Below are 23045 nucleotides of genomic sequence, written 5' to 3'. Positions count from 1 at the left end.
TGAAGGTAATTAAGATAAGGCACTGGAATAGGCTGCCCAAGGAAGTTGTGGATGCTCCATCCCTGGCAGTGTTCAAAGCCAGGTTGGAAGGAACTTTGAGCAACCTGGAAGGTGTCCTTGCCCTTGGTGAGGGGATTTGAACTAGACAATCTTCAGGTCCTTTCCAACCTAAACCATTCTATGATTCTACTTCTACTCCAAATTGTTTGCAAAGGCCCCGTGTATATATTTTGCTCTCCTGGAAGCAAGCAACAGAGTTTGGAAAAGAACTCAGAGAAAATCAATCATTTCTGTTTTGTTTTATTCTGGACCCAGCAAGAAACTTCATGTCCTTCTTATGTCCCAGCCAGCGAGACAACAGATTTGTCACCTGGTGATGGTGCATCTGGCCTCGGGGACAAGGCTCTCCTCAGGGTGTACTGGGCCTGTGGTTAATTTAGAGCCACATTGCATGACCCCAAAATAGTGCAGCATATGACTACTGCACATCAGTGTTGTACAGGAGCTAGAGACCAGAGGAATCACTCGAGAACTCCAAAGGGCAAAGAAGCTTCCTGACAACAATGCTGTAAAATTTAAACCACGTCCAGAGAAAAATAAATGTAGTATCTCTGCACTGGACTCCACTCAGCCCATCTCCATCCCTGTCTTCAGCCATCTGAGAGTATCTGCACTCAAAAGACCTTCCCCTGGAAAGGACTTCACTCTGATGGGGCCAGCATATCTTATCAGTTCCATGTGTCTCCTTCCAGCACCCACTTCATGGAGATCCAGTCTGTGTCCTCATTCTTTGTTATTGCTTTTTTTCTCATTGCCAGACACATTTTATTGTTACTTTGATTGTGTAGGAAGGAGTCCAGGCACTATGGGAATGGAACCATATAGGGACTGGATGGAGGAGGCACATGCTGGTCACCCTCTTATTTGCACAGCAGTGGGAATATTTTCTCTCTTATGCTAAGATATTTTTAAAACAGAGACTGCTGTTATTATTTGTTGTCACCCAGGATCCAGCATTGCCATTCTTGGAAACCAGAGCAATGCCTCCAATGTCAGTGTCAGAAACATTATTAGTAGAGTTTTTGATATCTCCCAAGATGTCCTCAGGCTAAATGTCATTTATGACTTGGAGAGGCCTGACCTTAACTCCAACCATTCCTGAGACTGCAAAGCAGATGACATACCCACTAATACCACTGCTGCTAGGTCATGCACCCGGCTATCACAATCACTGTGGCTGTGAAAGACTAACTTTTAATTAGAGCTCCTCACCCAAGAGTACTATTAGAAATACAGATGGTTCAGCAAGACCAGGCTATGAAGGTTAACACAGTTATCCTATAATGCTAAAGAACAGGAGAAGGAGCAGAGACAAGGGATAACACAGGTGTGTTTCCCCTTGCATGGCACTGATAGGCATGTCATTGCTATGAACATGGGATTTTGTTCCTGGTCTGATCAAAGCCAGTAAGAACATATACAAGGCAGACCCAAACATGTGCATCACCTCTGGTGGGCCTGCCTACCAGGGGCACAGCACATCACATAACCCCAGTGGCAGAAAGCAGGCTGATAGAGCTCCATCTGCTTGAAGCATGTGGGATGATGCCTCTGGGCTCAGCCTTTTCCCCCAGGGAGGGTCTGATTCTGACTCAGCCAGTTGTCTGCCAGGTCCAGCTTCTCTCTCTGTTTGGCTCTGGATGACAGCAGATATTTCTCTGCCTATCCGCACAGATGCTTGAATGCCGGCTGTGGTCAGATCTCTGCTTTTTGTTCTTCTATTCTTGTTTTAAGCCCACAAAAGCAGCCCTGCTGCTGGAAGATAACTACTGAGTGCCATAAACCCCGGTCAAACCTGAGGGCAAAGTGTCAGAGGAAAGAAGACTGTTCCCAAGGCAGATGCACAACTTGAATTCAGCACTTGCATAGGGGTCCTGTGTACCAACTATTTACCTCACCCTGCGCAAGGATTTGCCACTGTAAAGCACCCCATGTGCACAGCAGGGAAAGGGGTATATCTCTACTCTGTTGGCCTGCCCATCACAGCTGGTGTTAAATCTGATGCCAGCATGATTTAACATGCTGGCAGGGAAAGAAGAGTGGCATGGCTGCAAAGGGCAACAGGGTTTCTCCTATACCCCAATCTCACCTCCCTGGCAAGGAGCTGCAGAGCAGCACTTCAAGATAACTCTTTCCCCCTGCCAACAAGCTTCTATAGAGTTGCTGCTTTGATTTCTTAAAACAAGCCTAGATCCTGTGTTTCATAAATTACTACAATGCATTTAATAGGTAGCCTTTTCATAAAGGAGCACAGCGGATGTGTACACAGGCCCTGATGAAGCTAATAACTGCCTCTCAATGGCTTTCAGAGTGTTATTATATATTTAAGATCCGAGCTCCCTTAATCAACCACAGAGATGCAGCTGGCAGCAGTAAATTGCCAACAACAGCTCATTACAAATAAGGCAACATTAGTTTTTCAAGGGCAAAAACCATGTCAGTTCTTCACTGAGAGCTAAGCACTCTTGTCCTCACCCTTCTCCCCCTACTCCCCCCAGTGAGGTGCTGGCACAACTAGCTTCATCTAATAATACAACATCATTGCCCAATCCCCTCCACAGGGGACATCATCAAATCAAGTTCCTAGATTTCATTACTTATTTGGGCAAACGGCACAGACCGCATCCCATGCTCTCCCTCCTAAAGCAAGCTACAGGCAGAATGTGTCCCATAACACCATGACAATATGCCACAGGAGCACAAGCACTGACCTTACTCTGGGGAGAAGAGGAGCATATTAGGCCATAAGACCTTTAGAGACACAGTTGTGAGTATGTGCTTTGCAGGCTTCAGACCTGACATGGCACTTGGGAATGATTTTTTGGGTACACACCATGTGTGTGTCACTCAGTGCACAATCTGTATGCACCGGAAAACAGCAAGCACCTGTAGGAACTTGGGTGCAGGAGAAAGAGGAAGATCTGTAAACACCACATGGTGTTCACACTTGTTTCCTTGCTGTCTCCTGAAAGAAACGTGGGGGTTGCCCAGTGAAGCCAAGACAAGAGCACAGCAGTTTTAAGAGAGATGCACATGGCTGGGAGATTTTAAGACTAACATTTTAAGGGGGTTCAGGAAAGACTAAGTATTGTGTGAATGAAGAGGAGAAAAAGAAAATGCAGTTCACCCTGTTATAGCTGTATCTTCCCCCCTGAAGAAGGTATGACCAACTTCTGTCCTTCAGGACCTGAAGCAATGATGCATATCAGCCCCAGGGAGCTTTTCCTCCCCATATTTTCCCTGGAGATGAAAACAGTCGCCTATGCCATGCCCCAGCCTGGTGCAGTACATGTGCTCTGCTCCCTGCTATGGGCTGTGGCCAGGGACACCTCTCATGGGAAAGACCCAGGGCACTGGATGCTCCAGCCAAGGACCCAAGATCTAGATCCTGGTGGTGGTATTTGAACTGCCTGCAAATCCCTCTGGACCAGGTAAGTCTGCCAGTGGTGAGGGGAACACATAGAAAGAGAGAATAATTCGGGTTGGAAAGGATCTTCAGATCATCCAGTTCCAACCCCTCTGCCATGGGCAGGAGCACCTTCCACTAGAGCAGGTTGCTCAATGCCCTGTACAACCTGGCCTTGAACACTGCCAGGGACGCTGAGGTAGGTGCTGGAAGCAGGCTGAATAGGAGTTTAATCTTGGCTTGGTCTGTTATGATACCTTATCCCGTGGCTTCAGACATTAACCCTGTGCAAGCCAGGGAGGTGATGCACATTGATCCATGCAAACAAAGTGGGACAGACAAAGAGAAAATGTGCTCAACGATGAAACGTGAAAAGGGGAATGTCTTTCCTTCACACTCAGCCTGGTTTACAGAGGTCTCTCTGCCACACCAGAAGACTCTCTGCTCTTTGATGTGTTCTACTGCGAGGATGAACATGCTGGAGGTTTCATTTTTTTCTCTGAAGCTGCAGGCCACAGATGAAAAGCTGAGCTAGAGAGGTCCAAATGCTGAGTCAGGGGTTTATTTTTGCTGTTTCTTTAGAAACACCTCACCCAACTTCTCTTGGAAAAGAAAAGAGGAACTTCAAAAAGCAGTACTGCTTTGTTCTCCCCCTGCCACTATCTATATATTGACAATGGCAATTTTAAAGGACTTTTGGAAGGGAGGCTACATGGTCTCTGGGGAACTTCCCCTAGAAACATCAGAGGATTTAGCTCATATTTGTCTCACTGTTGGGGTCTGGCTTCTAAATTTATGCTTCCAGAGAAATTCCAAAGATGGCTTGGAAAAGTCAAATTCAGTGGGCCAAGAGTGTAATTTCCTAAACCTTCAGCAGGAAACTTTCAGCTAAGTTATATATTATGAAGAACAGGGTCTAGTGACACAGGATTCTCCATTAATTTATAGGTGTAAATTGCATAGATAAAATACCAGTTTAACTAGTTTTCTATGTAATTGTGCACATTATCTTCCTCACTGACATATTAATACAGTAAAGAACTTTTGAGGGGTGGTGGTACAGATGTAAGAATCCAGATTGTAATAGAACTCCAGTTGTAATGTTGTCTCTAGAAAAACTACTGCTTTTTGAACATGAAAGAACACACAGTTTTCATCCAGTTTTGCACTGACATCTGAAAAAGATGCCCCTCCTGTTATTTCGAGACAGTAAGGAGAAGAGACACCAGCAGATGGGGGAAGGATCGCTTCCTCCTTTAAGATAGGAGCTGGACTTCTTTTGAGTTATTTGACATTGAGTCAGGAGATAAAAATACAGTGGCTAGATGAGCCAGTGACCTCTTCTCTGATCGTGATAACTGTTGTAGATGGGTGGGCATGAAGAGCCTGAAACTACACATCTTCTCCATGTTCTCATCAAGAAAGTTTGAATCTTTAACGGAGATGCAAGACAAGGCTGGAGTCACTGTGTTGAGGATGTCTCCAGAGGGAAGACTCTCCCTTACACTTCAAATAATAGCACCATATCCTATACCAGTGTCTCAGAGCCCTGGGTACCTGTGAAGCATCAGTTAAGACTGACCTTGCTGAGACCCAAATCAGACTTCTTCAGCTTTCCCACACAGCTTGGAACAATCTGTTTCACAAACCCAGCTAACCCCTTTGCAAAACACATTTAAACGCCATTCCTTTCACTTGCAAACATGAACCCATTGAACACACAAGCTGTGCTTCAGGAGCAAGGAGAACAAAAGCATCAGTCCAAGATGCTTACAGGCATTTGTTGGAAGAAAATGTTCCATAGAAGGACCAATACCTTCTCCATTATGCATCTTTTTTGGTAGCATCAGAGTAGGATCCTGGTTTAAATGTGCAGGAATGGCACAGCTTGAGCAGTTACACAGCTATTCTGTGTGCTCTGGGAAAGGGGACATCAACAGATTGCAAAATGGGAAAGTCTCTCTGGACGCTGCAAACAAACATGTTACGTAATTAGGCCTTTTGGGAACTGGAGGAAGGTCTCCAGAAGATCAGGGCTCTCAGAGCACTTACTCATTTTACTGGGACTTACCAGCAGTTTAATAATAGAGGCTTTTACATGGTTTTCTTTCATCATTGTGTCCCCCTGCACTGCCCTACCTTTGTTGTTAGTGCCCCACAAAAACGCATCCTACCCTGTTTTATCAAGCTGATTGATACAGCCTAGAATAACAAAGAGGCACTAAACACCTTTAGAAAGGGCAGCAAAACCATCTCTTGGCCACCAAAGCATGGGAAATCCTAAAGGTTTAGAACTCAACTGAATCAAATATGCTGGGGAATTGCACCATTCTACATAGCTGCGTTTTAGCTGAAGGACAGTGCTAACAAGCAATGACATAGCAAACAGGCTTTAGCTCTATAATCCACATACTGTGCTAGCACATATCTTTACTCCCATTAGAGCAAATTCTTCCAAGGGATAATGCCTGTAAGCAGCACCTCAGCTTCAGGACTATACTGCACTTTTGCTGCAAGGTTGTCCTAAACTTGTGCCCTGGCAAACACAGACATGCAGGGAGTTTTCTGCAAGTCAATTGTACCATTCTATACCTGAACATACACTGTGGCAGCCAAGCTTTTGACAAGTACCTACTGCCTTTCAGACACATGAATAGATTGCAATTTCTACAATCAGTTTCATCCTTCTCCCAGGAAAATGAAGTATGTGCATGTCCTCTCCTACCTGAACGAAGCAAGCCTCTTGGTCAACACATGGCCCTGCAGTTGCCACCTTTTTTAACCCCATTCCCCAAGCCCACATCTGTACCAGGCTGCTAACTCCTAAAGTGGTGCTTCCCATGTACCATCCCTTCCTGCGATTCCAGGGAGAGATAGTTTAAAGGCAATAGAAAGATGATGCCAAAGACCTGGCATCTGCACAGAAAAAACACCCTCAGGTTTCTAAAAAAGCTGGTTTTCCCCTGTTTCTTGCTTGCTGTGCACATGCTGACAGCCAGTAAGAAAAGGAAGGAGGAGGCTTGCCAGCATGGGGAGGGCACACCAGCACACCCCGGGAGGCCAGGCAGTAGCTCCGGCAGGATGTGGTCAGCCTGTTCCCAGCACACCCGTTGATTACTGGGCTGTTGGCAAAACGCAGCAGTGAACAGATTACTGGAGGAAAGGCTACCAGCAGAGGCACAGCACAGAAGGTCCTGGTGTGAAGCCTTGGAGGAGGCACCACTGTCCCACTGCAAAACCCCCCATCACAGCCTGAGTACCAACAGACAGGTGACACTACCTGTCTTGGATGAAGGAAAACACAGAGGTCCTGGCCAGAGTGATGGATCCAAGACATGGGGAACCCTAAATGCCTCTGAGCCCTCTGTGGTTCTGTGTTTGGCCTGCCATGTAAAGATGTCACATCCCAGGGGAACTGAGATCAGGCTTCAAAGCCAAGTTTTGCTAGTGCCGAGTGACCTGGTTAAAAAGCAAAGAGCCTTCCAGGAGTATCCTTATAGCCTAGTTCATCAACCTCTGCAGGCAACTCCCTGCTTTCCTAAAATCAGAAAGAAATAATAATCCAAGAACTGTATTCCTTGCTACTACAGTTATCCTGGAGCCAGGAACAATGGCGTATCATGTGCTTTCTGTCCTTTTGTGAGCAACATGCATGTTCTGGCCTCCAGACTGCTGGAGCTGTGAAGTTCTTGCTCAGTTTTTCCTGAGAAGTCAAAACCCCAACTGGTCTCATATCCTTTCTGAGAACTACCAAATATTTTTTTCTCTCCCCCTACTTCAAGAAGTTTTACGATTCTTTCTTTTGCTTCATTCTCCATGTGAATGCAGAGCAAGTAACAGAACATAAGGCTTTCTCTCAGCACTCATCATGGGTCTGTCTCAGCTGTCAAGAGACCAATTGTATGATATGCAACACCCAAGCTAACATTTACTTCTCCCTTGACACAGAAGTGCCCTTTTTCAGTGACGGCTCCAAGTTCTACGCAATGGTTTTGTGTTACAGAATCTACTGCTGGCAGACACTGATGTACAGACACAGACTTCACTATAGGAAGAGCCTGAGGCTGGAACAATGCAACTCCCAATCCTCACTCTTCCCAGAGCTCAGCTGGGCAAGGAAGTATCTTCACAGCATATCCAAGGATAGACATTTTCTACCATGATTTACTGGGCTAATTTGTATTCTCCACATAATGTAACAAAGCAGGGTACAGCGCTAATTTTTCCACCATCCACCTAACAACAGTCAGGATTAGCTTCCAACAGCTTTCAGCCTCTTTATCATTTGCAAGCATCCAAATGTAGCTGCAGTTGCATCCTAACCATGAAGTTTCTCTGCATGACAGTACTATTTCAGGACATGCATTGGCCAGTGATACAGAACTGCAGACTTTAAAAGAGTAGGAGGTGAAGTTACCTTCGCCAAAGCCCTAAACAGAGAACCAGTAGAACAGGCTGTGACCCAATTCCAGATGACCTGACTTTTAACAGGCAAGTGGAAGTAGGTACCACAATTCATACATTCAGTTTAGGCCCTTCACAAGACAGATCCCTATGACTGGATGGTAACAGCCAGCTCAGTTTTGTTCTCTACTGCACTGTAGAGCTGAGGCCATAGAGATCTGCTCAGCATATGGGCAGGCTGTGGGAAGCTGGGCTCACAAACCAGTCCAAACTTGCTGCTGCTGGAAGAGTGGAGTGCCCCCGAGCAGGCATCACTCTCTGGTCTGTTACCAAGGCAGGAATGCAGCTTTTCGGGCTCCCCAAAGCCCATAAGGCTGTTCATGGCTTTCTGTAATGCACTTGTACCCAAACACCTCCAGTGCAGCTCTGGGAGCCACGTGCATTTAATGTCAGGAGAACCAGAAACTGTAAGTAACAAATAAAACCTTCACTTACACTATCTCATCATTCTGGAACTCCAGCTCCCCGCAGGTGTCTTCAAAGTCCTCTCCTCCACCTTTGGCTGAGCCTTCAATGGTTTTGTAGGGTACAATAACATTTCCTCGTGCACCAGAGGTTCGCAACACTTTCACTTCCATGGTCCCCACACTTTCACTGATGTGCATTACTGGCTCCTCAAAAGTGAAGATGCCAGCATGGTCATCATCAAAGATGGTGACGGTGGCTGTAGATGGTGATCCCAGGCAGGCAAGCGTTGAGACACGACTGGCCTCAAGAATGCCCTCATCTGAGGCCTCAGTGCTCACACGGACATTACTGAGATGGACCAGGAAGTTCTCATCCTCCTCAAAAATGTCATCATCGATTATGCCAACACGGATTTCTTTCTGGGTCTCTCCAGGCTTGAAGACCACTGTCCCTTCAGTGAACTCATAGTCAGAGCCAGCATTGGCCGTCCCATCCTCTGTCCGGAAGTCAACGTACACTGTGTTGGTCAAGTCACCTCCCCGGCGAATGATGGTCAAAGCGACTGTGCCACAGTTCTCCAGGCACTGGTAGGTCCCCTGCTCAAAGTAGAGCTTGCTGATGGGATCGTTTTCTGCCACCTCGCTGTTGACCTCGTGCATGCTGACAGCTTTGCGGGCCTGGTCTGCAGCATGTCTCTTCAAGATGTTGCCAGCTCCTGTCATGAGCCGAGTAGCCTGAATGCGGTAAAAGGCCCTGCTCTTTTGCTGCTGGCTCAGGACCTGGTAGTTGGCCAACTCAATAAGCTGCTCAATTTCCTTGTCGGGGTGTTTTTGTTTCAGCTCCTTCAGGATCCGAGCCATTTCCCTCCTGGCTTCCTCGTCATCCTGGTCTTTCTCATCCACCTCCAACACCAGTGTCCCATCCAAAAAGTTCTCCACATGAGAGTTAGCAACCTTTCCGTCCATCTCGATATCAGCTTTGGAGGAGGGCCGGTCACCCTCATGCTCAATGATCATGCCTCTCTGCTTGCCAGCTCGGTATTTCTTGTAGACGTACTTGTAAAATAAAAGCCTCCTGTCAGCTATCCAGGCAAACACCACACAAATGGGGAAGAAGAAGAAGGTGAGCAAGCCTTCCCAAACCTCCACAATCCCGGGAGAAGACACAGATAAAATAATGTAAAGCCAAGTGTAGGCAAAGATGCTCCATGCCGCTGTAACAAAAAACACTCGCAAGTGCTTGATCTTCCTTATCTCTCCATCTGGAACCACATAAACACAGATCGCAATGATGACAAACATGTTAAACGCAGCACTCCCCACAATTGTGCTTGGTCCCAAGTCTCCTGCCGTGAAGCCATGGCCACACACTTCGATAACAGACAGGAGAATTTCAGGAGCAGACGAGCCCAAAGCCATTAGTGTGAGGTTGGAAACGGTCTCATTCCAGATCCTCACTGTGGTTTTGCTGGTCTCACCATTGGGCTTCTTGATGGTTATTTCCCTCTCTTGGGATGTAATGACTTCAATGGAGGACATGAAGCGGTCAGCAATGATGGATACTCCCAGGAACATGTACACCATTGCTACAAAATACACTGTTGCCCGAGCAATTTTGTCACCGAATGAGGGGTCTTGCGGTTCCCATATTGGTAAAATCACACCCTTTTTGCAGATGTATGAGCCAGTGCACTCCTCGGTGTCGTTCACAGGCAGTTCGCTGGGGCCTTCCGCGTGTATGCCATCTGCATGGAAGAGCAACACCAGCACAACGCTCAGGAGTTGGAAGCTCACTGGGAAGGTGGGTGGGTGAGTTGCTTGCGACATGGCCGCTTCCACAGAACAGGTCCCAGATCTCCTCAACCTGCAGAGACAAAAGGAAAGATGCATTAAGTGAGGCTGACCAGAGAGAACAGATTTTTCCTCTACAGCCTGTTTATTTCCCATCTTTCCAAACATATAATCAGCTTACACTGTTACTCAAGAAGACACATCTAATGAGCCCATTTGTGTTATTACTGCAGTTTTCCATGTACAAATCATCTAGTTCAGTTATCTGAACAACGACTGATTCAGATGCTACCAGTGGGCCATCACCTTCCCCCTTTAGCTACTATGATGTTTAATGCCACTCTCTTTCTCTTCACTGAAAGCCTATTTGTTCAATTGCATTTTCTTGTTCCTCATCTAATTAAAGCCTATCATTCTGCTTCACAGATGGCAGAAGTGTTTCCCATTTCAAAATTACAATGCACTCACTCACTGGAGTTCAGGATAAGAGCAGGAGAGGAGAGGGAAATCTATTATCCCCTCTTGTTTAAAAAAAAAAAGAAGTTTCTATATTTGCCATTTTTAGTCATTGTAAACTATGTATTTCACAGCCTTTTCTTGCTCACAATCCTCCCAGGCATTTACTCCACATCAGAAATCTGCACAAAATAAGCTCAAGCCCTGGCAAAACCTTGTTCTTAACAGTAACTTGGTCATAAGGTGCACCAGAAGGGCAGTCTTTAATTAATGATTTTGGAGCCATTCCTTCCACAGTGCATCACTTTGCACCTTCCTGAAACTGGAAAGAACCCCATATGCATCCAAGCCTGGCTCTCTTGGCATGCTTCAAGAGGAAATCTGTTCCTGTGCTTTTTTCCCACTAGGTCAGCTTTGACGTCTTCCCCTTCAAGGGCCTTTCTCACTCCATTTACAGCATCAGTCAACAGGCACAACAGCAGTACTTGCCCTTCTCCTGTCCCAGGATTTTCCAGCAGTGTAGAGGAGCTGTTAAAGAGGTTTGCAGTTAGTTAACAGTGCATAAACTGACTGAACAGATGCCTTTAGTGCAAAAAACTGAGCATGCTCAGTGTTACAGTCTCAATATTACTAGGCAATAAAAGCCAGATTCCTAGTTATTAAAGCAGTTTTTTCTCCTCAAGGAGAGCCTTTGCAATGCTTCTCCAATACACGTTAATTTAATCATATGGTCTCTATGAAGAGAGGAAAATGAGTACATCAATACCTTCAATTTTCTCGTGAATACAAAAGGCTGAAATGGTTTTTTGCTCATAAAAACCACACACCCCAGAAAGAAAAAATAAAAATGAAAGGTTTCAGCAATGAAAGGTTTCAACTTCTAACAGAAGGATGGTATTCCCAAGCCCATATCAGAGATGGGACACAAGCAGAAGATCCAGTTAACGCCTCTCAAAGCCCAGCCTCCACAGTGCCTGGCAAGTCTCACCCTACCATTTGCCATCTGCCTGGTCTCCAGCAAACACAATGCCAGGTCTGACAGCTGCATGCAGTGGGAGACACAGACCAACCCATCCACACTAAAGGCAGCATCCAGCGACAGCATCCCAGCTGTCACCTGGGCCCCATCACAGCAAACGTGACGTAAGCAGGATGGCTAAACACACCTTCCCTCTTCCTTCTTAAGAAGTGCTTGTTTCACAGCACAGCTGGGAGCCAGGCTGGCTCTCCACCATGAAACAGCTACACCCATGCTGCACTGCTGACTGCAGAAGTACAGGCCTGCCAGCATTCCTGGGGAAAAGCATTTACCCTCCTGAACAGCACCAACATCTACTTGAAGAAAAGCACCTGCTCACCACCATGCATCTCCTTATCCACCATGACACAGAAATCACCCTTCCTCATTAGAGCAGGGGCGTATTACACAGGGAGAGGGCTGCACATGAATGAAGAACTGGTTGGAAGAATCAATGGGAAGCATCCTACACCGATGTTACAGGACCTGCTCCACAAAGAGACATTGTAATGATGGAGCAAATCCCTCTCCTCCGTTTGTTTTTAAGGATGCTGTAGTGGCATTATAGGGCTGGGAGAATAGTACTGAGAATTTATCAAGATAGTTTTGTACAAATGGCATTATACAAATGAAATTTCCAAGTTCTTCTGCCTTGCCCCTACCACCCCCGATTTTCTAATTAAGAAAAAGGTACAGAGAGCAGGAAGCGAAGAAGCCAGAGAACTGGGTGATAAGAACACATAAGATGAACAAGAAGCAGCAAGTCTCTTGTATGAAGGCAGATTTGAAAGAAATGAGTTGTTTGCAGTTGTAGCTGTTAATGCTATAAAAAGCTCTAGTGCTGGCGTGAGAACCCTCAACATTGCTCCCTTGATCACAGTCCCTGGGTACCTCCTGCTTCCCAGAACTCAGGCGGTAGGCATAGCTAACAAATCTGAAGTAAAAAACTGAAAACATGATGTTTGTAAAGAAGAGTACCTTGTTACAGGCTATTTGGTGAATAGCTAACTTGAAACAGATGTCTGTTCATGGTCACTGAAGTTTAGCCAATTAGTCACCCAACATCTGTACTCCTGTGTTTCACACTGCTCCAAACCAAGTCTCGGAGACATTTGATAAAGGAGCTGTCAAAACAGAGACTGACTTGGTATCTACTCTGTTTACTCCAGATAGCTCCTAAGTGTAGTTGGGTTTTGATTTTTTTTTTATTTAAATATGTAGGTTTAAAAAAGACTTAGTGTGGGCATAAAATATTACTCAGCTGCATGGGTCTTCATCCTCTCTTTCTAAAGGGTAGTAGTTTCAACAGAAAACTCAAGAGCATCCACCTGCCCTTGTTCAGTTAATTTTCTCCCTGTGGCATGTCATATCCTTGCACATGTACAATTATTCAGATCAACCAGGCATTGTGAAATCCCCTTGGCAAGAAGAGGAAACAGATGGTTCTAGAGAATATATTATGCTTTGGGTCACTGATTTAGGTCAGAAAGAATAGAAGAGTCCCATCACACTTTGGACCAACTCTACAGTCTTAAAAGGATTTGAGCACTGGAAGTCTCAGCCAGCAAAAAAAGACAGCCACTAAATCAGATTAATAAGGCACTTTAAGATTATTTGCCATGCTCCTCCCTTTCAACCATTCTAGTATAAGTCTGGTTGGTTCTTTGGGGGATGGTTTTTCTTTGGGGTTTGTTTGATCTTTTTTCTAATCAAGCCCCATATTACATTAAACAGGAGGAAAAGAGACCTAGAGACTCACATCTGATCTTTCTGGCCTTCCCATCCACCTCTCCATGTACAAACAATATTTTTCCCCTCTGATGGCAGGAGATAAGAAGCATGGAACTTTTCTAGAGAGTTCAGAAGGGTGGGGAAAGGCTGAAGCTTTGGAAGAGAAACCCACCAACCTTGGCAATGTGCTGGGACCCTTTGGGCGGCAGCAGCATCCTCCAACAGAGAGCTGTTGGACTTTCTCCAGCATTTTGTGGTGCAGCCATCAAGCAAGATTCACATACCCTCACCAGATTTTCTACAGGTTAGAACTTAAACAGGGGAAATTTAGATTGGATATAAGTAAGGAATTCTTTACAGTGAGGGTGGTGAAGCACTGGAATGGGTTGCCCAGGGCAGTTGTGAATGCTCCATCACTGGTGGTGTTCAAGGCCAGGTTGGACAGAGCCTTGGGTGACATGGCTTAGTGTGAGGTGTCCCTGCCAATGGGAGGGGGGCTGGAACTTGAATGCCCTTTCCAACCCTAACTATTCTATGATTCTATGACACTTGAACCAATTCATAATGAGTGTTATTAACACTGGACTCAGGAATTACTGAGGGCTGGAAAATGCTTGGCCCCAGCATGCTGTTTATACACACACAATCAGAGTGTGACACTAAAAATATCTCTGAGAAGCAGCTGCTATAAGATTAGCAGAATTTCTTTATTTGTAGAATCCAAAATATACACTTTAGTCCTCAGAGACCCTCTTTCACTGCATTTGCATAGGGTCTCAGCACATGGTCAGCCCACTGCTGTAGGCACAGGGTTAGGAATATTCCCAGTAAAATCATTCCTATTATTCTCTAACAAGAAGCAAGGCTACCAGAATGCCAGCCCTCTGTCCAAACCCAACTTTGTTAGCTTTTCATTAAGGTGGCTCAATTGCATTTCCCATCCCAGCCATCAACAATAAAAGCAAATGTGGTAGCTGATTCACAGCATGCGAGGTTAGCAACCCAGCAAGCACTGCCTGCACAGTGCTCGTGGTCTCCCCATCACTCCCCCAATGTCTCTTGGCTTGGATTTATCACAGCAGCACTGAGCAGGGGTTCAAGCTGCTCTTGTGCTCAGTGCTAGCAAACGTGTGTGGTGAAGGGTCCCAAACCACCACCCAGGCCAACAAAACCTTGCCCATAATCACTACCCCATGCCCAGGGCACCCAGAGCCCTTTTCATCACCAAAGGAACCAGGTTGCCCTGGGGATCCCTGGAACTAGCTGCCTGAGAACTTTCAAAGGGAGCTGGAGCTAACCAGGAGAGCCAGATCCTAACATATGCTCTCCTGAAGCAGTAGCTGTGCTACCATGGACAAGCTTCCCCCAGGGTTCTAGCAGTTGGTTTTGCACAGTCATGGAAGAAAACCTTCGAGAGGTTACATGGCTCTTCGAGGCAAGCTCCATTTAGATCCAGCTCCTGGCCAAGGGATGCTGGTCCAGCCTTTATGCCAACCCTTGGTGTTGTCAAACACCAGGAGGGCAGTTGCTGCCCACATTGACACATGCCTCCCTGCTGGGCATGGGGAGCTCTAGATTTTATGGAGTTGCAGGACAGAGCTCCTGCTCCCAGCTTGTGCTCCAGCTCCCCCAGCTCAGGAGCTGTCAGATAGGGAGAAAACATCCTTTAGACTCTGCTCTAACCTCTCCCTGGCAGCAACACTCTTTCAGGCTGGCTGGTTGCTGTATGCGAAGTGAGCCTAGAAGCTGCTCTATGTTTCAGCAAAGCACATCTTTTCCTTTGCAGCAGCCCCTCGGAGTCCAATCGCCATTTGGGTACTTCACCCTTGAAATATCCACTGTGAGACCCTTGCAGTTAATTTCCTACACCTTTGTATCACACACACTTTTATGACCATCTGCAACAAGCTGGTAGCACCATTATTTTTCAGAGTACTGAAGAAACACTGCTAGCCCAGACTCTATTACACAAGAAGGACTGGGGAGGGAAGGAAATGGCCTGGGCACACAAGGAACGAGTAGCCACAGAAAGAGAGAATTTCCACAGTGATTTTTTTCCCCAGTGTTTGACAGAAAACCCAGACAGAGCAACTGTAACTCAGCAGTGCTCAGACCATTACAGCCACCACTGATGCTAACCAACGGTGATGACCCCACTGAGACATCAGATTCATAATAGCCAATACCAGCTTGCATGGGAGAGGGTGTCCCCACAGCCATGTCACTGGTGTGTGGGAGGTGGGAGCAGCCCCCTGTCCCCACAGGGTGACTGCTGGGTTGTTGAGGGGCAGAGGGAAGTTTGCTCTTCAGTGAGAGCAGCTGCTTTTCGACATGCTGTGGGGACATGACCAGGACCATGTTGCAACACCGTGGGGACTGCCAGCCAGCTCTTCCCCATCCCACACACAGAGCTAGAGAGAGGAGCTAGTGAGGCTCCGCTGCTCAAAACCCCCTTTGCTGCTGCAGGAGCAGGAGAAAGACAGAAAGATGGTCTCTCTTCAGCTAGAGGGGCCAAAAACTTTGACAACGAAGAAGCTAGCAGCTGCTGCAAGGCACAGCTACCTGCAAGCTAGAGAAACAGAGCCTCCAAGCAAGACAACTACTCGTTCCCCTGTCAGTGTCCCTGGTGAAAAGACAGCAACCCCTCAAAAGGCCCCAAGTGAGACGATAGGCTCTCTTAGCCAGCACATGTGTGTGTCATCCCCCCTTCACAGCAAGAATGGCTGTTTCAAGTTCTGTGCCCCTATGCTCCTACCTCAAGATCGAACCTTAAGTCTCCAAGTCACAGCACCCCTTTCCCAGTTTCTCTTGCAGGAAAGGAACACCTAAGAGTCTACCACAAGAAATGATCAGCCTTTCCTGAGGGATACACGGCGCACCTCACCTCCATGGGTGGGATTCATACCCACTGCCCCATCTCCAGAAGGCTAGCAAACCTCTCCTCTCCTGCTGCCCCTTCCTGGCCATGCCGAAGCCTGTAGACCTGTTCCTCATTGAAAGCAGCAATCTGCTTCACAGCAGGGCAACTTAAGCAAAGCCTGCAGTGGGAAAAGACATGACTGTGGGGATAAAAAAAGAAGCCCAAACCAATTGTCTGGTGTCTGACCATCAATCATAAACCAGCCAAGAGCCTACGTCCAGCTTCCTACGGCCAAGGGACACAAAATGGATTCCAGCAGCCCTGAAAGGTATGGAGTGGTTGGAGATTTGTCAGGGCAGCCACAGGCTCTGCTAGCTTCACTTTTGATCTTGATTTTGAGCTGTGGCACACCTCTGGTAAAAAGTAGCTCCTGTCAGCTGTGACTTTCACCCATTAAAAGAAGAGTATCCCACTGCCATGCTGGCTGTGCATCCGGACCCGTGGAGGAAAGCTACTATGTCCAAATACCATTTTGCCACTCAGGACTGCGCAGTATGACAGCACTTTAAACACAGCTTGGAAAACCCTTGGCTCACAGCCCTGCTCTGACTCTGCCCGGCTCCTTCTCCCTTCCACCCAGTCTTGCGACCCCAGAACAGACACAGCCTGTTGGTAACCCCTGCCTATGACTCGCTAGATCTCCACATCAGGAGAACGATGTTCAGGCCATCAGCATCCTCATTGCATCAGTACAAAAAACCCGTTAAAACCTTTCCAAATATAGTCAGAGGCACAATCCCTCCATGAAGCCAATCAAGTAAAATACACACCAGGCCACCCTCTTTTCTGTAAAAGACATAAAAAAGAACAATTATCAGTCTGCAACTGATTTTTCCAAGAATCCTATCTCTTCAATGAAACATCCAATCTCCTCCCACAATTTCCCCAGCAACTTTCCAAAATAAACATAAATAGAGAAAATAAAACATCCCTGATATAAAATTTCAGCCAGATTGGATGGATTTGGGGGCAGCTTGTAAAGACAGAGCTTGAAAGTGTTTGTCAGGGAGATCCCAGCCTTGCTTTTTTAACGCATGGAGACCAAATGGCAAGTCCTCCCTTTCCCCCACGATTCAAGATCTCAGCAAGGAAAATGCCAGGAAATGAGAACCAAAGGCGAAATACTTTTTAGGGTCATACATATGTATATATATATATATATATATATATATATATATATACACATATATATCTCCTCTTCTAATCACTGCTCTTTCCGCACTAGTTCTCTATCCCTGCCACCTGCTTTTGTCCTCATCTTTATTAAACAGCATCAGCCTCTTCTCCATTATTCCTCCTGGGCTGTTAATGCCTTCCTCTGCCTGTGGATCTCCCCTGCTGGTTTAAGCACGGTGCTATCTTCCTGTTCTCCAGGAGCCACCTTTGAGGCTGCCCTGCAGACAGACTCCCTCTGTGGTCTCAGGGCAGCCCTTCACCTCTCTGTGCTCTGTGTCTTCCTCTATGAAATGGGAAGAGCACCTCCTCTGAGTGTTGGGGGAATAAAACAGTGCTAGTAAGCCTGAGGCTCCTGGGTAGCCTGGAAGGAAGCATCTGCCCAAGAGGTGTCCCATAGGGGCCAGGAGAAATGAATTAGCAGGCCTGTTGCTTTCCTGTCTGCCTGTGTCCACTCTTCCCTCTGGGTCCATTTTTGCACCTGGTTTGTAGTTGTGTGTGTGTCCCCTGTGCAGTGAGATGCTCTCCTGGGCTCTGTGGGAAGGAGGAACAGGAAGCTTCAAGGGAGCAGAGACAAGTCAGCAGCTCCACATTCTTGCGCCCATCCAGAAATGAACAGGTGAGAGACATCCCTGGGAGTGTGTGTGGAGTAAGGCTGAGGTGAATGCAGATTGTGGACCTGGGTGATTTGAACATGGTCCTAGACAGGAAGTGGGCAGATTAGTTTGGGCTGGAGACCCACCCTGGCATGCTCCATCCATCAGCTGAGTGCCTTGCCCTGGCTGGTGAAGGGTGGTAAAAGGATAGTCTCCATCCAGAGGTACAGTTCTTGAACCATTGACTCTAGAGGGAGCTGAACCCTAGTGCCGAGCAGATGCTCAGCTCTTAAACCACCACATCTCAGGAAAGGGAGTCTAAGCCCGCATGTTTGCCAGGTCTTGGTTGCTTATCTCAAAAGCAAGATTAACCACCTGTCCCTCCTGCCCAGTGTTCCCCACCTTCTCTGTTTCCCCAGGAGCTCCTTGCAGCAGCAAATCTCACCTCCATTAGTTAGCCAGGTTTCCTTAGGAAGCCAGGCATATGAAATCAGTTTCCACCTCTGCTTGTCTTTTCACATTGCTCCCCCTAATTTCAGTTAAAATCACTAGAGGAACAGAGATAGCAGAGAAAGCTAAGTTCCTACAAGCGGCCTGAAAATAGCTGGAAAGATAGCACTCACACCCTTTGGCAAGGGAAAGGACAGTCTGTGAGCTCAGCCTATATTGGATGCCAGATTCCCAATGGCATAGCATACTGAGCACCCTGCAGCAGACCCAGTATTTGCACAGCTGTGGGCACCAATGTCCATGAGCTGGGAGCACATGCAGATCACAGCACCCTGAGATTGAACAGATCTCCAGATTTTTCACTGTACTGGTTGCAAGGAGAGCCAGTATTGCGTGCCATTTGTGTTGTCTATGACCAACCTGTTAGTTGGTTGTCCAGTGATGCTCATGCCTTGGGGCACACTGGTCTTTATTTTAGAATCTCAGTTTCATTAGGATGCTGGAGAAGAGTGGCTTTGCCCTGGTAAGCCAGCAGGACTGTACCCCCCCCCCCCCCAGAAAAACCATCCCCCAGCAGAAAACCACATTCTGTCCTAGATGTAATACTGGAACATTGCAACCCAGACAATGCTGAGCACATCAGGACAATACCAAAGGCCCAAACAGGCAGAGAAATGGCTCTGCCTTTATGGCATCATGCAGGGCTGTGAAGACTCCCAGGAAATCCAACATGAGCCAACTTCATGCTTTGCCATGTACAGCAGTGGCAGGAGAGCAAACTACGAACAGCCTGGCCAGCTGCAGAAGAGTGAATATTGAACTCTCAGGAGTAGTTCACAGCAAGAAGATTGCAAAAAGCTTAGGGAAAGTGGGGGAGATAGAAGCAAGCAAAGTTTTATCAGCTTAAAACTGTGTTACTCAGTGTTGGCGTTCAGGGACGCTGAGCACAAAGAGTACCTCCAGTCTCCTCAAACATCTGCAACCCAAACCCTGGTACAGAGGAAGCTTCAATCAGCGTGGTTTCCCGGCACTGGCTTAGGAGCTGTTTATGCCTCCAGAGAAGCAAAGCTGGTGGGATATAAGAGGAGTTAGGCAGTGCAGCAACTTTCCTGGGGAGACAGTGGTGGGGGTTCATGATAATGGCTCTAGAAATGCTGAGTTATTTCCCTATTTGGGCTAAATACCTCTGCTGGAAAATGGGCAAAGCTGCTATTGAAGAAACAATCAGAAGGAAAAGGGGAGAAATAGACATTTATCAGATGCACCCAGAGGAACGCAAACGCCTTTCTTCGGTGATGTCCACTGCCCCAGCCAAAGTAATATAGCACAGCTCTTTTTTCCCTGGCTGCCATCAACACATCAACATGCAAGTGTCCAAGCTTCCTTTTCCTAAATAAGTGTGCACCTCTTCCCTTTGTGCTGGTGAGAAAAAGCACATGAATGCTTGGGCAGGTGTTGGGAGAGTGCGCAGAGAGCCCCAGCCTGTCTCAGCCCCATTTCCATTGCCTGGCTCATGGATGTCCAACATCGGGGACTGGAAGGAGCAGCATCCTGCGAAGCGCAAGCAGAGGAGCCCTGAAATCACTCGCACCCACATGCCTGTGACCTTGTGGTTTTACTACAGCTTTCATTTTCAGACTCCAGTTCTCCCTAGTGCTTGCTGCATTTCTGCAACGTTTTGGCAGCTGGCTCTCGCCCTGGAGACAGAGCTGAGTGTGGGGAAGCAACAAGGCTACGATTAAAGAATTAAACTCGAGATGACGGAAGAGCCCCAGCCATGCTTCCACCTAGACAAAGCCTACGTGATGAGTAAAGCTTAATGCCAGCCCTTAACAACACATGCTGGTCGAGACGAAAACGAGAATTTCATCGTGGCTGCAGGTGGCTCCGGCCACTCACCTCGGAAACCGTTTCAAGGCAGAAAGCCCGGGGCTGGAGAAAAAGCAGCCCTGCCCGGAGGCACGAACAGCCACGCCGGGCGGAGGCACCGCTCCCCGCCGCCTCGTTCGGGCGAAGATGCCCGTAAGCCCCCCGAGGGGAGCCGCTTTGCTCTCGCATCCTCCCCAGCCCCACCTGCCCTGCAATGCCCGGCCCCAGGGGTAGGGGGGAGGCAACCCCCCGCCGCAGCCGCTCCTCCCGTCGCGACATATTGCGATTGGCCAGCGGGGGAGGGGGGCGAGCCCCACCGTCTTCCCAGAGGTGCCATGCCTGGGCTGGAAAACGCATTCTCGAGGCTAGAGGGAGAGGGAAGCATCCTACCCCTTCCTCCCCATCCTTTCCCACACGGCTCCTGGTCCCCCATCCCTCCTCCCCCATCTTCCCCGACACTAGGGACCCCAGTGTAGAAACCGGTGTCGGGGCCGCGCTGGGTCCGGCCGGTCGCGGTCCTACCTGTCGGAGGGCGGGGGTGCAGGAGCGAGCGCCCAGCGGCCGGTTCAGCAGCGGCTCAGCATCGCGGCGGGACGCGGGGCGGGTGCCGGAGCCCCGGTGCGCGGCTGCGGCGCGGCGGCGGCGGGCGGGAGAGAGGGAGGGAGGGAGGGAGAGCAGGAGGAAGGGAGGGATGGAGGGAGAGATGGAGGGAGCGCGCACGCACACACACAGCCCCGGGGATGCGCTCAGCCGGCCCGCCCCGCAGGCAGCCTCCCCTCCCTCCGCATCCCGGAGAGAGAAACCCTCCGTCCCTCCTCCGCGGTGGCAGCTTCAGCCCCCTCCTCCTGCTGCTACTGCTGCTGCTGGAAATATTTCCCGGTTTCCTCCTCGGAGCGAGGGACTTTGAAAGGCAGGGCTGGATGCGGACCCACCCCCAGCAGCCCTGCCCGCCCTGCCTGGGGCAGCCCCCAGCCCTGCCCTGACTGACCCCTGTGCTGCCCGGGGTAGTTCCTATTGATGCTCTGCCTGCCCTCAGCCGTGGCTCGTCGCATCCTCCCAGCCAGGGCAAGCCCGTCCCCATTTGTGAGTGAGCCCTGGGAGGGACAGTGAGAAGAGAAGCAAGACGGAGGGTGTCCTGCTGTGTCTGTCACTGTGCCCCACTGTTGCTCATGGCTGCTATGGGGAGGTAGGATCATCCCAAGGAGCCCTGGGTTGTGGTTCACTCCCCAGTCACATCACCAGTGTTGTGGTGTTTGCAAAGGACAGTGCGGGCAACGGGGTGACAAACAAGGGGCATTTGGGGCCCTCCTGGGAACTGACCCCACATCTGGCTATGTGCAGGTCAGCCCCTTGAACCCACAGAGCCTCCTGCTCCCCATGGGAAAGTTCATCAGTGCTGGGGAGGTCCTGCAGGAAGCCAGCAGCCTGGCACAAAATGACTTGCTTGCACCTCAGGCTGGCCTAAGTGTCCTTCCTGAGGGCAATTCCCCTTTCACCATGCCTGAATGATTCCTCCACCCACTGCTGGTTCCAGCAAGGAGCAGATGAACCCATTGTCCCACCCTCCAGGCAAAACTCTGTCTTTAAGAACTTAAAATAGGACCAAAGCTAATAACTCACACACTGGTAGTTGCAAATACCCAGTGACCTTGAGTAGCCCTCTACACCCATATCCTCAGGTGCAACAAGAACCATGGAAAAGCAGAGCCATTATACTAGCTTCTGTACCTTCTTACACCTTCTTTGTTTTATCTTGTCAGCTGTGCCTGTAATTTTTGTCACCACTGGCAAGACAGCAAGCCAGAATTTTACCTTTGGCTTTCAATTGTTTTTTTTTTTCTTCCTCTCGTTCCTTTTTTTTTTTTTTAATCTAATTAAAAAAAACCCACCCAAAAGATGTCTGCATCATTATGTCCTTCAGAGATGGGAAACTAAATTTCTCTGCTCAAGATGAGGTGTAACACATGGAAAATGTCACAAAACTCTTTCGTAAAGCACTTTGTGATGAACTGACCAACCAAAACCACAGCTACTTGTTATTAGACTGGCAGCTGTTAGTGATATTATTTAGTTTTGGTTTCACTTTAAGAGCTTATTACCTACACATGGGATGAAAGGCATTTCCAAATATGGATTTGGTTTAGGAAAAACCCATGGTTTGTGTCTAGTAGCTAACTCCGGTTGTCTCTCTCACCTCTTTTGATTTAAAATTCTTTAGAGAAGGGATAAAGTTGCATCTGGCCACATGTGGTACTTTCATGGGACTCAATCCTACCAGCCGGGCTGCTGATATAAAATGAGCACAATTAAATGTGTAGACAATCCATAGTGCTATGGTCTGATCAGGGACAGAGCAGAGCAGTGGATGCGTACCAGTGACGTTTGGTTTGGCAGTGGCTGCAGGATGCAAGGCTGATACAAGTCAACAAGATGGCATAGCAAATGAATAGTGTGAGCAGAAGAGAATGCTCACACTACCCAACACAGGTTGGACAACAATTTGTTGTTTACTGCAACAAAGGCTGCAGCAAACACAAACCCTGCTGTTGCTTTTCACCCTGCACACTGAAACCTAATCATTGCAATAGTAAGCAGTGGAACTCAGAGTTTAATTAGCTGTCAGCCATGAAGTTCTCCCTAAAGCTCCCCCTCTCCCTCAGTTATGTTGCTGACCTACTTCCCAGCTCTTTCACTGAATATAGTA

At 48.0% G+C, this 23045-nt stretch overlaps 1 protein-coding gene across 1 annotated transcript in view; it reads right to left on the bottom strand.

The window, feature by feature from the left end:
- SLC8A1 (solute carrier family 8 member A1) overlaps positions 1-20962 on the bottom strand; it is a 115132-nt gene extending 94170 nt beyond the window's left edge. Inside the window, exons 1-2 of the mRNA XM_005147411.3 lie at positions 20864-20962; positions 8366-10201 (exon numbers count right to left, since the gene is read on the bottom strand). Coding sequence (XP_005147468.1) covers positions 8366-10164 — 1799 coding nt within the window. The 5' untranslated portion in view covers positions 10165-10201; positions 20864-20962. The remainder of the gene's footprint in view (positions 1-8365; positions 10202-20863) is intronic.
- Between the last annotated feature and the right edge of the window lie 2083 nt (positions 20963-23045).

This window comes from Melopsittacus undulatus, chromosome 3 (assembly GCF_012275295.1).
Source record: "Melopsittacus undulatus isolate bMelUnd1 chromosome 3, bMelUnd1.mat.Z, whole genome shotgun sequence".
In the NCBI taxonomy this organism is placed as follows: Eukaryota; Metazoa; Chordata; class Aves; order Psittaciformes; family Psittaculidae; genus Melopsittacus; species Melopsittacus undulatus.
Note: the sequence above shows the minus strand (reverse complement) of the source record. Positions and strands in the feature narration are given on the sequence as shown.